The 13478-nt window shown below is 44.3% G+C and overlaps 1 protein-coding gene across 1 annotated transcript in view; it reads right to left on the bottom strand.

The window, feature by feature from the left end:
- The window catches only part of LOC115102996 (solute carrier family 22 member 23-like), a 66430-nt gene that overhangs the window by 24080 nt on the left and 28872 nt on the right, over positions 1-13478 (bottom strand). Inside the window, exons 4-5 of the mRNA XM_029623518.2 lie at positions 7443-7611; positions 5160-5287 (exon numbers count right to left, since the gene is read on the bottom strand). Coding sequence (XP_029479378.2) covers positions 5160-5287; positions 7443-7611 — 297 coding nt within the window. The remainder of the gene's footprint in view (positions 1-5159; positions 5288-7442; positions 7612-13478) is intronic.

Below are 13478 nucleotides of genomic sequence, written 5' to 3'. Positions count from 1 at the left end.
CATACAGTCGAGAAGAACTACTGAATATAAGATCAGCGTCAACTCACCATCAGTACGACCAAGAATATGTTTTCCGCGACGCGGATCCTGTGTTCTGCCTTACAAACAGGACAACGGAATGGATCGCATGCAGCGACCCAAGAAAACGACTCCGAAAAAGAGGGAAACATAGCGGTCTTCTGGTCAGACTCCGGACAAGGGCACATCGCGCACCACTCCCCAGCATTCTTCTTGCCAATGTCCAGTCTCTTGACAACAAGGTTGATGAAATCCGAGCAAGGGTAGCATTCCAGAGGGACATCAGAGACTGCAACGTTCTCTGCTTCACGGAAACATGGCTTACTGGGAAGACGCTATCCGATGCGGTGCAGCCAACGGGTTTCTCCACGCATCGCGCCGACAGAAACAAACATCTTTCTGGTAAGAAGAGTGGCGGGGGCGTATGCCTCATGACTAACGAGACATGGTGTGATGAAGGAAACAGGAACTCAAATCCTTCTGTTCACCTGATTTAGAATTCCTCACAATCAAATGTAGACCGCATTATCTTCCAAGAGAATTCTCTTCGATTATAATCACAGCCGTATATATCCCCCCCCAAGCAGACACATCGATGGCTCTGAACGAACTTTATTTAACTCTTTGCAAACTGGAAACCATTTATCCGGAGGCTGCATTCATTGTAGCTGGGGATTTTAACAAAGCTAATCTGAAAACAAGACTCCCTAAATTTTATCAGCATATCGATTGCGCAACCAGGGGTGGTAAAACCATCATTGTTACTCTAACTTCCGCGACGCATATAAGGCCCTGCCCCGCCCCCCTTTCGGAAAAGCTGACCACGACTCCATTTTGTTGATCCCTGCCTACAGGCAGAAACTTAAACAAGAGGCTCCCACGCTGAGGTCTGTCCCACCCTCTCCACACTCCAAGACTGTTTCCATCACGTGGACTGGGACATGTTTCGTATTGCGTCAGATAAAAATATTGACGAATACGCTGATTCGGTGTGCGAGTTCATTAGAACGTGCGTTGAAGATGTCGTTCCCATAGCAACGATAAAAACATTCCCTAACCAGAAACCGTGGATTGATGGCAGCATTCGCGTGAAACTGAAAGCGCGAACCACTGCTTTTAATCAGGGCAAGGTGTCTGGCAACATGACCGAATACAAACAGTGCAGCTATTCCCTCCGCAAGGCTATTAAACAAGCTAAGCGTCAGTACAGAGACAAAGTAGAATCTCAATTCAACGGCTCAGACACAAGAGGCATGTGGCAGGGTCTACAGTCAATCACGGACTACAAGAAGAAACCCAGCCCAGTCACGGACCAGGATGTCTTGCTCCCAGGCAGACTAAATAACTTTTTTGCCCGCTTTGAGGACAATACAGTGCCACTGACACGGCCTGCAACGAAAACATGCGGTCTCTCCTTCACTGCAGCCGAGGTGAGTAAGACATTTAAACGTGTTAACCCTCGCAAGGCTGCAGGCCCAGACGGCATCCCCAGCCGCGCCCTCAGAGCATGCGCAGACCAGCTGGCCGGTGTGTTTACGGACATATTCAATCAATCCCTATACCAGTCTGCTGTTCCCACATGCTTCAAGAGGGCCACCATTGTTCCTGTTCCCAAGAAAGCTAAGGTAACTGAGCTAAACGACTACCGCCCCGTAGCACTCACTTCCGTCATCATGAAGTGCTTTGAGAGACTAGTCAAGGACCATATCACCTCCACCCTACCTGACACCCTAGACCCACTCCAATTTGCTTACCGCCCAAATAGGTCCACAGACGATGCAATCTCAACCACACTGCACACTGCCCTAACCCACCTGGACAAGAGGAATACCTATGTGAGAATGCTGTTCATCGACTACAGCTCGGCATTCAACACCATAGTACCCTCCAAGCTCGTCATCAAGCTCGAGACCCTGGGTCTCGACCCCGCCCCTGTGCAACTGGGTACTGGACTTCCTGACGGGCCGCCCCAGGTGGTGAGGGTAGGCAACAACATCTCCTCCCCGCTGATCCTCAACACGGGGGCCCCACAAGGGTGCGTTCTGAGCCCTCTCCTGTACTCCCTGTTCACCCACGACTGCGTGGCCACGCACGCCTCCAACTCAATCATCAAGTTTGCGGACGACACAACAGTGGTAGGCTTGATTACCAACAACGACAAGACGGCCTACAGGGAGGAGGTGAGGGCCCTCGGAGTGTGTTGTCAGGAAAATAACCTCACACTCAACGTCAACAAAACTAAGGAGATGATTGTGGACTTCAGGAAACAGCAGAGGGAACACCCCCCTATCCACATCGATGGAACAGTAGTGGAGAGGGTAGTAAGTTTTAAGTTCCTCGGCGTACACATCACAGACAAACTGAATTGGTCCACCCATACAGACAGCATCGTGAAGAAGGCGCAGCAGCGCCTCTTCAACCTCAGGAGGCTGAAGAAATGCGGCTTGTCACCAAAAGCACTCACAAACTTCTACAGATGCACAATCGAGAGCATCCTGTCGGGCTGTATCACCGCCTGGTACGGCAACTGCTCCGCCCACAACCGTAAGGCTCTCCAGAGGGTAGTGAGGTCTGCACAACGCATCACCGGGGGCAAACTACCTGCCCTCCAGGACACCTAAACCACCCGATGTCACAGGAAGGCCATAAAGATCATCAAGGACAACAACCACCCGAGCCACTGCCTGTTCACCCTGCTATCATCCAGAAGGCGAGGTCAGTACAGGTGCATCAAAGCTGGGACCGAGAGACTGAAAAACAGCTTCTATCTCAAGGCCATCAGACTGTTAAACAGCCACCACTAACATTGAGTGGCTGCTGCCAACACACTGTCATTGACACTGACCCAACTCCAGCCACTTTAATAATGGGAATTGATGGGAAATGATGTAAATATATCACTAGCCACTTTAAACAATGCTACCTTATATAATGTTACTTACCCTACATTATTCATCTCATATCATACGTATATACTGTACTCTACATCATCGACTGCATCCTTATGTAATACATGTATCACTAGCCACTTTAACTATGCCACTTTGTTTACTTTGTCTACATACTCATCTCATATGTATATACTGTACTCGATACCATCTACTGTATGCTGCTCTGTACCATCACTCATTCATATATCCTTATGTACATATTCTTTATCCCCTTACACTGTGTATAAGACAGTAGTTTTGGAATTGTTAGTTAGATTACTTGTTGGTTATCACTGCATTGTCGGAACTAGAAGCACAAGCATTTCGCTACACTCGCATTAACATCTGCTAACCATGTGTATGTGACAAATACAATTTGATTTGATGAAAATATGGAACTTTCGACTGTCTTTTCTGGGATGTCGAAATCAATAAAGACTTGATAGCTTCCGTCGCATCATCCATTAAAAGTGAGATTAAAGAGAGAGGCTGAGGCAGCACATTTCCCCCCCCCGCACGTGCTTAAGTAGGCTTTCCACTTTCTTTCTGTATTTATTTAGCATAGGTGAGAACGCAATCACTCCGGACAGACACGAGAAAAAAACTCATTTCATAAATGTTGCAGCAGCCTAGGCTACCTAAAAAGAGATCTGACATGCTGTATTTGATGAAAGAGAGACTATATTTCAGTCTGATCAACTGTAGGCTACAAATAATAGCAGCTGCATACAGACTATGTGCCCTGTCCATCTGGTCAGGGTAAACAAAATTGGTAACGTTATGTATTTATAGTCCATTTGTGTGTCAGGAGAAAATGTGAATGGGAACAAATTTGGTTTATATTCAAACCCGGGCTGGCTAGGCTGGCTATATGTTTTCAATCCCAAATTATTAATTGGAATGAATTTATCAACATAGTCGTGATGACAGATGTGAGTAAATGTTTTATTAGTTGCATGATAAAAAACATGCATAAAACAAGCTCAGCCCTGTGAGTTATATTGTCTATCAGTTGTCTCTTTTTTTATCCGTTGTTTTACCAGGTAAGTTGACTGAGAACATGTTCTCATTTGCAGCAATGACCTGGGGAATATAGTTACAGGGGAGAGGGGGATGAATGAGCCAATTGTAAACTGGGGATTATTACGTGACCGTGATGGTTTGAGGGCCAGATTGGGAATTTAGCCAGGACACTGGGGTTAACACCCCTACTCTTACAATAAGTGCCATGGGATCTTTAATGACCTCAGAAAGTCAGGACACCCATTTAACGTCCCATCCGAAAGACAGCACCCTACACAGGGCAGTGTCCCCAATCACTGCCCTGGGGCATTGGGATATTTATTTTTAGACCAGCGGAAAGAGTGCCTCCTACTGGCCCTCCAACACTTCCAGCAGCATCTGGTCTCCCATCCAGGAACTGACCAGGACCAACCCTGCTTAGCTTCAGAAGCAAGCCAGCAGTGGTATGTAGCTATGTATTCACTATTATTCTACAATGTAGAAAATAGTAAAAATAAAGAAAACCTTGAATGGGTAGGTGTGTCCAAACTTTTGACTATTAATGAGCGCACACACACAAATCACCCAGAAAAACAGTTACATTCAAAGGGGCATCTATACCATAACCTGTCAATACCATAGTTCTCTCTAGTCCACTGCAGGAATATTGCATTGCCTACAGTATGGCACTGCCTATGGTCTAGTCACTTTCCAAAGTGATTGACCTGGCCCCATCTGTTGTCTGTGAGCAATGCCTCTCCACCCTCGAAAGGCCCTAATAAAGTTAATTAAGGGTCCGGAGGGTCCCATCCGGAAGGCCATGGTGTAGGTTTACTACCCTGCCAATTTCCCTCGGCCCCAGGAGAGAGGACTGTTACTATGGGAACCAGGCATAGAGGAAGGAAGGGGATTTCCCCAGTCAGATCCATTCAGCCTGACCAAGCACTTCTGTCTCAGAGACAAGCCAGCGAATCCTGCTAGGGAAATAGTAGATGTAAAGTCCTTTCCCTTCAGAAGAAGACAAACTCATCCACTTTCAAATAACCAAAAGCACAGCAAATACACAGAGAAAGATATTCAAGCCCGAAGACTGATGTCTTGAGCTGAGTAGTTACACAGCATTAATATCACCAGTTTTAAAACTGAGATGTGTACCTGTGACTAGAGCAGTTAAAGGGATGACCTCTTCCTCTCCTCTGTGTACTATACCTGTGAGGATGTGATCAGTGTCCAACTCGGTGTTAACCTGGTTCTTCTTGGCAATGTGTCCCATGATCCACTTGGAGCGGCCATACTGTTGAGTGGCCAGCAGCCACCGCAGAGACTCGGGGAAGATCCTACATGGAAACAAGAGAACAATCTGCTCAAGAAAATATGAACCGTTGAATCAATTAAATTAGTCCCTTTTTTCCCCATTGGGATTTAATGAGAGGCTGAAAGGAACCTCAATATATTATCCTCCTTCCTCAGGCTCTGCGGGAATCCCCGGGTACTGGAAAGTGTGTGTGTGTGTGTTTGTGAGTGAGAGAGTGTGTGTGCATTCATGCTTTCTTTCTAGCTGATTGAAACTCATTAATAACTGCAATACTGTACTCTCGCTCGTAACCACTATGCTACCTGCCGCTCATCAGGTATACAGTGTGAATACAAGGTAAATGGTGGTTAATGAAGGAGTATTTATTGCCCACGCCTTAGAGACACCAGCTGTAGTAACATGAACAGTAGAGGTCATTTGAATGGATGTTAAGCTATTAATTATCATACGCTATTATGGCTGTTACTACAGTGGGGAAGCAACGCTGGAAAATTCCCTTGGGTCCAAGAAGCTTCCCTCTGATTCTACATAGATAAGACAGAATGTCCAATTACATGTTCTCCCATGCCTCGCTATTCCCACTTCTATTTCATACATACACTACCGGTCAAAAGTTTTAGAACACCTACTCATTCAAGGGTTTTTCTTTATTTTAACTATTTTCCACATTGTAAAACAAAATTATGAAACAACACGTATGGAATCAAGTAGTAACCAACAAAAAGTGTTAAAGAAATCAAAATATATTTTATATTTGAGATTCTTCAAATAGCTACCCTTTGCCTTGATGACAGCTTTGCACACACTTGGCATTCTCTCAACCAGCTTCATGAGGTAGTCACCTGGAATGCGTTTCAATTAACAGGTGTACCTTGTTAAAAAGTTCATTGGTGGAATTTCTTTCCTTCTTAATGAGTTTGAGCCAATCAGTTGTGTAGTGACAAGGTAGGAGGGTATACAAGTCCATATTATGGAAAGAACAGCTCAAATAAGCAAAGAGAAACGACAGTCCATTACTTTAAGACATGATCAGTCAATACGGAACATTGAGAACTTTGAAACATTTCTTCAAGTGCAGTCGCAAAAACCATCAAGCACTATGATGAAACTTTCTCTCATGAGGACCGCCACAGGAAAGGAAGAACCAGAGTTACCTCCGCTATAAAGGATAAGTTCATTAGGAGTTACCAGCCTCAAATTGCAGCCCAAATAAATGCTTTGAGACACATCTAAACATCAACTGTTCAGAGGAGTGTGTGAATCAGGCCTTCATGATCGAATTGCTGCAAAGAAATCACTACTAAAGGACACCAATAATAAAAAGAGACTTGCTTGGGCCAAGAAAATTGAGAAATGGACAGACCGGTGGAAATGTCTAATTCAAGGCACACTTATCCAGCATGGCTACCACAGCATTCTGCAGCGATACACCATCCCAACTGGTTTGGGCTTAGTGGGACTATCATTTGTTTTTCAACAGGACAATGACCCAACACACCTCCAGGCTGTATAAGGGCTATTTGACCAAGAAGGAGAGTGATGAGTGCTGCATCACATGACCTGGCCTCCACAATCCCCCCGACCTCAACCCAATTGAGATTGTTTGGGATGAGTTGGACTGCAGAGGGAAGGAAAAGCAGCCAACAAATGCTCAGCATATGTGGGAACTCCTTCAAGACTGTTGGAAAAGCATTCCAGGTGAAGCTGGTTGAGAGAATGACAAGAGTGAGCAAAGCTGTCATGAAGGCAAAGGGTGGCTATTTTGACACTTTTTTGGGTACTACATTATTTCATATGTGTTACTTAATAGTTATTTCATAGTTCTACAATGTAGAAAATAGTACAAATAAAGAAAAACCCTTGAATGAGTAGGTGTCCTAAAACTTTTGACCGGTAAGGTACATAATATAAGCATTGGATAAATAGAACCCACATTAGCCTACAATATAACCCAAATCATGAACTGTAGTGTATGATGATTGGGAGTGGTAGGCTATAGCAAGTAACCAAGTAAATTAAATCAGTAGTATCAATCTCAATGGGATCACCCGTATAATAAACAGCTAAATATATCAATACTAAGATGCTAAATTAAAGCAGGTGGTGGGGGTATAGCCTGTCCCAAAACTGTTTTGTGCTTTGCCTGAGATGGGGAGTAAAGTAGGTGTTGTCCTCACCAGATATAAGAGACCATGAGGATCAGCGGGCAGATGATGACGGCCTGCAGGACCTGCCAGTCTCGACAGAGGTATGCCATCCCTGGCATAAGGAGCTGCCCGACCAGCACCACGAAGCTGGCAACCATGGTCATGGAGAAACGCCAGGCTGGTAGGCACAGCTCAATCCCTGGAAAATAGGAAGAGAAGACTTGAGTAATATTACAATACAGACATAGGCACAGTCACAGTTCCAGACAGAGCTCCACCGCGGGGGGGGGGAGAGAAAGGACGAAGAGAGAAAGAGGAGAGAGGTTAGCCTACATGTCAAAACAAGGGTCAACAATGTCACCCCCACATTTTCACAACCTGACAGAGAGTGGACAGAGGGGAGAGTGGTGGCACTAGTTCCACCACACAGCTCCATTCCTGGGAAGGAGAGGAGGTATCCTGATACTGATTACCTTGTCTGGAACTGATGCAATACAGAGGTAAGATCAGGGACATTGTATGACTGACGCCACGGCATAAATCGGCAATTATCATGCAGAGAATATATGACGTCAAATATTTGCTTATTTTGTCTTAAGAGCACTGAAGAGTCACTGCCCTGAACCGAGCCCATTGCGGTGAACTAACGATGGCCAACTTGTACTTATTTCTCCCCAGCTACGATAAGAAATATCCTGGTTCATTCATACAGTCATTAGCATGCATGCCACCACCTCGCTAGCCGCTAGCCGGCAGAAACACACAACTCGGCCCCTTAGCTGGCTAGCTCGACGCTGCAGCAGCACACATTATAAAAAGAGGGCAAGGTGTCTGGTATTGTAACAGTTGCTTTGCCTCTTTCTTCCCCCGTCTCTCACTCAGCCTTTTGTCCTCCATTCATTTCTTCCTTTACATCTCCTCCTGTCTTTTTTGACTTGTGTTTTATTTTCTGGCTGCCGCATTCTGCAGCCGGAGCACGCGGCCCAGCTCCAGATGGGTCTTTCAAGGTGACAGGCCCGGGATAATAAAGAGACTGCAGGCTGTAGCTCCGCTCCACTACCAAAGAAAAGCCTGGAATTTCAATTAGGATCTGCCCCCCTCCTAGCTCGTATGAATAATGCTCTGTGTTCGTGGAACAGTAACACAGCTGGAACCACCAAGCTAAGAGGGGGAAGAGGGGAAAGAGGAAGGGGGGGGTTGGGTTTGGTGTAACTTCAACCTGACACTAACAGTAGCACAGCTGGAACGACCAAGCTATGACTGGAGGAGTGAAGAGAGGGGGGAGAGGGAATGTTGGGTTTTTGAATAACCTCGTCATGTAGCTCAGTGGGAGTTTTGGGAGTAAAGTCATGGGTCAATGGGAATAGCATTGGTTTGGTGTTATGGTTGTGAGGATCACACATACGGACGCACTAACAGAACATTCTGTACAGAATGACTACGTATGATAACATGTAAGACACTCATGCAGACACACACAAACTCCCGAAGGGGCAGAATGGGGGTTGAGGGGTGAAGGTGGGGGCCACCTGAGCACCTTCCTGCAGCTGCCTCTAATCTTCCCCACCCCTCCTAAATCAGCAGTCCCACAATTCCCTGCTCCAGATCCGAACCCGCCAACCATCAGCTCGGGCCCTTCCCTGCCTGCTGACACAAACAAGTGCTCAGCTGACGTCAAGCTAAACACTCACAGAAAGCCAGGGTGACAGGAGTGACCAAATGCACTAATAAAGGGCTTTGGTGACAACAAGGTGGTCATTGAACGTCAGGGTGATATCATCGAAGGTTGACTAGGGGTAGCCTTATCAGCAAAAGGGATAATCTTCTTATTCTGCTGCCTTTACCAATACAAGCAGTTGAGTAACACAGTGTGGGATCCTAATCGAGCATGCAACTTCAAGAACTGAACGTCCAGTGAGCCAAAGAAGGCCCATTGTTCTGAGAACACTACAATATCTGACCACTGTCTTTTCCCCAGCAATCACATGATCTCCTCATGCCCTCCCCCCTTGCCTCACTGACCCCGGCTACTGGGTTTGTGTGTCTAACACATTTGTGTTCCCAGGGCCCGCTCCTTCTAAATACAGTACACACGGACATTCAGTTGAAGTCGGAAGTTCACTTTCACCTTAGCCAAATATATTTAAACTCAGTTTCACAATTCCTGACATTTAATCCTAGTAAAAAAATCCCTGTCTTATGTCAGTTAGGATCACGACTTTATTTAAGAATGTGAAATGTCAGAATAATAGTATAGAGAATGATTTATTTCAGCTTTTATTTCTTTCATCACATTCCCAGTGGGTCAGAAGTTTACATAGTCAATTAGTATTTGGTAGCATTGTCTTTAAAATTGTTTCACTTGGGTCAAACATTTTTGGTAGCCTTCCACAAGCTCCCCACAATAAGTTGGGTGAATTTTGGCCCATTCCTCCTGACAGAGCTGGTGTAACTGAGTCAGGTTTGTAGGCCTCCTTGCTCGAATGTTTTGTCAGTTCTGCCCACAAAAGAAATTCTACAGGATGGGGTCAGGGCTTTGTGATGGCCACTCCAATATCTTGACTTTGTTGTCCTTAAGCCATTTTGCCACAACTTTGGAAGTATGCTTGGGGTCATTGTCCATTTGGAAGACCCATTTGCGACCAAGCTTAAACTTCCTGACTGATGTCTTGAGATGTTGCTTCAATATATCCACATATTTTCTCCTCCTCATGATGCCATCTATTTGGTGAAGTGCACCAGTCCCTCCTGCAGCAAAGTACCACCACAACATGATGCGGCCACCCCCGTGCTTCACGGTTGGGATGGTGTTCTTCGGCTTGCAAGCCTCCCCCTTTTTCCTCCAAACATAACGATGGTCATTATGGCCAAACAGTTCCATTTTGGTTTCATCAGACCAGAGGACATTTCTCCAAACAGTACAATCTTTGTCCCTATGTGCAGTTGCAAACCGTAGTCTGGCTTTTTTAATGGCGGTATTGGAGCAGTGGCTTCTTCCTTACTGAGCGGCCTTTCAGATTGAGTCATTATAGGACTCGTTTTACTGTGGATATAGATACTTTTGTACCCGTTTCCTCCAGCATCTTCACAAGGTCCTTTGCTGCTGTTCTCGGATTGATTTGCACTTTTCGCAACAAAGTACGTTCATTTCTAGGAGACAGAATACGTCTCCTTCCTGAGCAGTATGACGGCTGCGTGGTCCCATGGTGTTTATACTTGCGTACTATTGTTTGTACAGATGAATGTGGTACCTTCAGGCATTTGGAAATTGCTCGCAAGGATGAACCAGACTTGTGGAGGTCTACAATGTTTTTTTCTGAGGTGATTGGCTGATATCTTTTGATTTTCCCATGATGTCAAGCAAAGAGCAACTGAATTTGAAGGTAGGCCTTGGAATCCATCCACAGATACACCTCCAATTGACTCAAATGATGTCAATTAGCCTAATCAGAAGCTTTTAAAGCCATGACATAATTTTCTGGAATTTTCCAAGCTGTTTAAAACTTCTTACGGCTAGGGGTTCCGCCTCGACAACATTCCTCTGAAAAGGCAGGGCGCGAAATTCAAAAATATTTTTGGGAAATATGTAACTTTCATATGCAATACACCAAATTAAAGCTTAACTTCTTGTTAATCTACCCATCGTGTCCGATTTCAAAAAGGCTTCACAGGGAAAGCACACCATATGATTATGTTAGGTCAGAGCCTAATCACAAACACACAGCCATTTTCCAGTCACAAAAGGCAGAAAGAGATCAAATTAATCACTAACCTTTAATGATCATCAGATGGCACTCATAGGACATCATGTTATACAATACATGTATGTTTCGTTCGATAAAGTTCATATTTATATCCAACAATCTCAGTTTACATTGGCGCTTTATGGTCAGTAATGTTGTGCCTCAAACATCCGGCGAATTTTCAGAGAGCCACATCAATTTACAGAAATACTCATAATAAACTTTGATAAAAAGATACAAGTATTAAGCACAGAATTATAGATATAAGTCTCCTTAATGCAACTGCTGTGTCAGATTTCAAAAAAGATTTTAGGAAAAAGCAAACCATGCAATAAATCAGACACAAAAACAAGCCATGCAGATACCCGCCATGTTGTGGAGTCAGTAAAAGTCAGAAATAGCTTTATAAATATTCACTTACCTTTGATGATCTTCATCAGAATGCACTCCCAGGAATCCCAGTTCCACAATAAATATTTGTTTTGTTTGCTAAAGTCCATCATTTATGTCAAAATAACAAATTTTGTTAGCGCGTTTGGTAAACAAATCCAAACTCACAAGACGTGGGCAAGTCCAGGCAAAACTTCAGATGAAAAGTTCAAAAAGTTATATTACAGGTCGTAGAAACATGTCAAACCAGAATCAATTTTTAGGATGTTTTTATCATAAATCTTAAATAATGTTCCAACCGGAGAATTTTAGAACCTTCGTCTTTAGAACCAACTTTTGTCTTTAGAATTGCAATGGAACGCAGCTACCTCTCGTGTGCGTGCATGATCAGAGCATGGCACTGCCAGACACCTGGTTGAATCAACTCTCATTCTCCCCCAATTCACAGTAGAAGCCTCAAACAAGGTTCTAAAGACTGTTGACATTTAGTGGAAGCCTTAGGAAGTGTAATATGACCCCATAGACACTGTATATTCAATAGGCAATGAGTTGAAAAACTACAAACCTCAGATTTCCCACTTCCTGGTTGGATTTGTCTCAGGTTTTTGCCTGCCATATGAGTTCTGTTATACTTACAGACATCATTCAAACAGTTGTAGAAACTTCAGAGTGTTTTCCATCCAATACTACTAATATGCATATATTAGATTCTGGACCTGAGTAGCAGGAAGTTTACTCTGGGCATGCTTTTCATCCGAACGTGACAATGCTGCCCCCTATCCCAAGCAGGTTAAAGGCACAGTCAACTTAGTGTATGCAAACTTCTGACTCTGAATTGTGATAGTGAATTAAGTGAAATCAATCTGTCTGTAAACAACTGGGAAAATGAATTGTGTCATGCATAAAGTAACTGACTTGCCAAAACTAGTTTGTTAACAAGAAATATGTGGAGTGGTAGAAAATTGTGTTTTAATGACTAACCTAAGTATGTAAACTTCCGACTTCAACTGTATACTTAACAATGTAAATGCAACAATTTCAAAGGTTTTACTGAGTTACTGTTCATAAGGAAATCAGATTTAAATAAATTCACTAGGCCCGAATCTACAGATTTCACATGACTGGGAATACGGATATACTTTAAAAAAAAGTAGGGGCGTGGATCAGAAAACCAGTCTCATGCAGCATGACACATCTCCTTTGCATAGGAGATAGAGTTGATCAGGCTGTTGATTGTGGCCTGTGGAATATTGTCCCAATCCTGTTCTTTTAATTTATTTTACAAGCCAGTTAAGAACAAACTCTTATTTTCAATGGCGGCCTAGGCGGTTAGGTCAGACTGGGTTAACTGCCTTGTTCAGGGGCAGAACGACAGATTTGTACCTTGTCAGCTCGGGGATTCGATCTTGCAACCTTTCGGTTACTAGTCCAACGCTCTAACCACTAGGCTACGCTGCCCACTCTTCAATGGCTGTGCGAAGTTGCTGAATATTGGTGGGAACTGGAACACGCCGTCGTACACGTCGATCCAGAGCATCACAAACACACTTAATGGGTGACATGTTTGGTGAGAAGGCAGGCCATGGGAGAACTGGAATATTTTCGGGCTTCCAGAAATTGTGTAGAGATTTATGCGACATGGGGCTGTGCATTATCACTCTGTCCACATCAGCAAACCGCACAATGCCATACATGTGATTTATGGTTGCGAGACCGGTTGGACAAACAGGCAAATTCTCTAAAACGACATTGGAGAAGGCTTAAGCTAGAGAATTGAAAATGTAATTCTCTAGCAACAGCTCTGGTGGACATTCCTGCAGTCAGCATGCCAATTGCACACTCCCTCCAGACATCTGTGGCATTGTGTTGTGTGACAAAACTGCACATTTTAGAGTGGCCTTTTATTGTCCCCAGCACAAGGTGCACCTGAGTA

The sequence above is a fragment of the Oncorhynchus nerka genome, linkage group LG20, assembly GCF_034236695.1.
Source record: "Oncorhynchus nerka isolate Pitt River linkage group LG20, Oner_Uvic_2.0, whole genome shotgun sequence".
NCBI lineage: Eukaryota > Metazoa > Chordata > Actinopteri > Salmoniformes > Salmonidae > Oncorhynchus > Oncorhynchus nerka.
The sequence above is the reverse complement of the archived record's forward strand: the minus strand, read 5'-3'. Positions and strand labels throughout refer to the sequence as shown.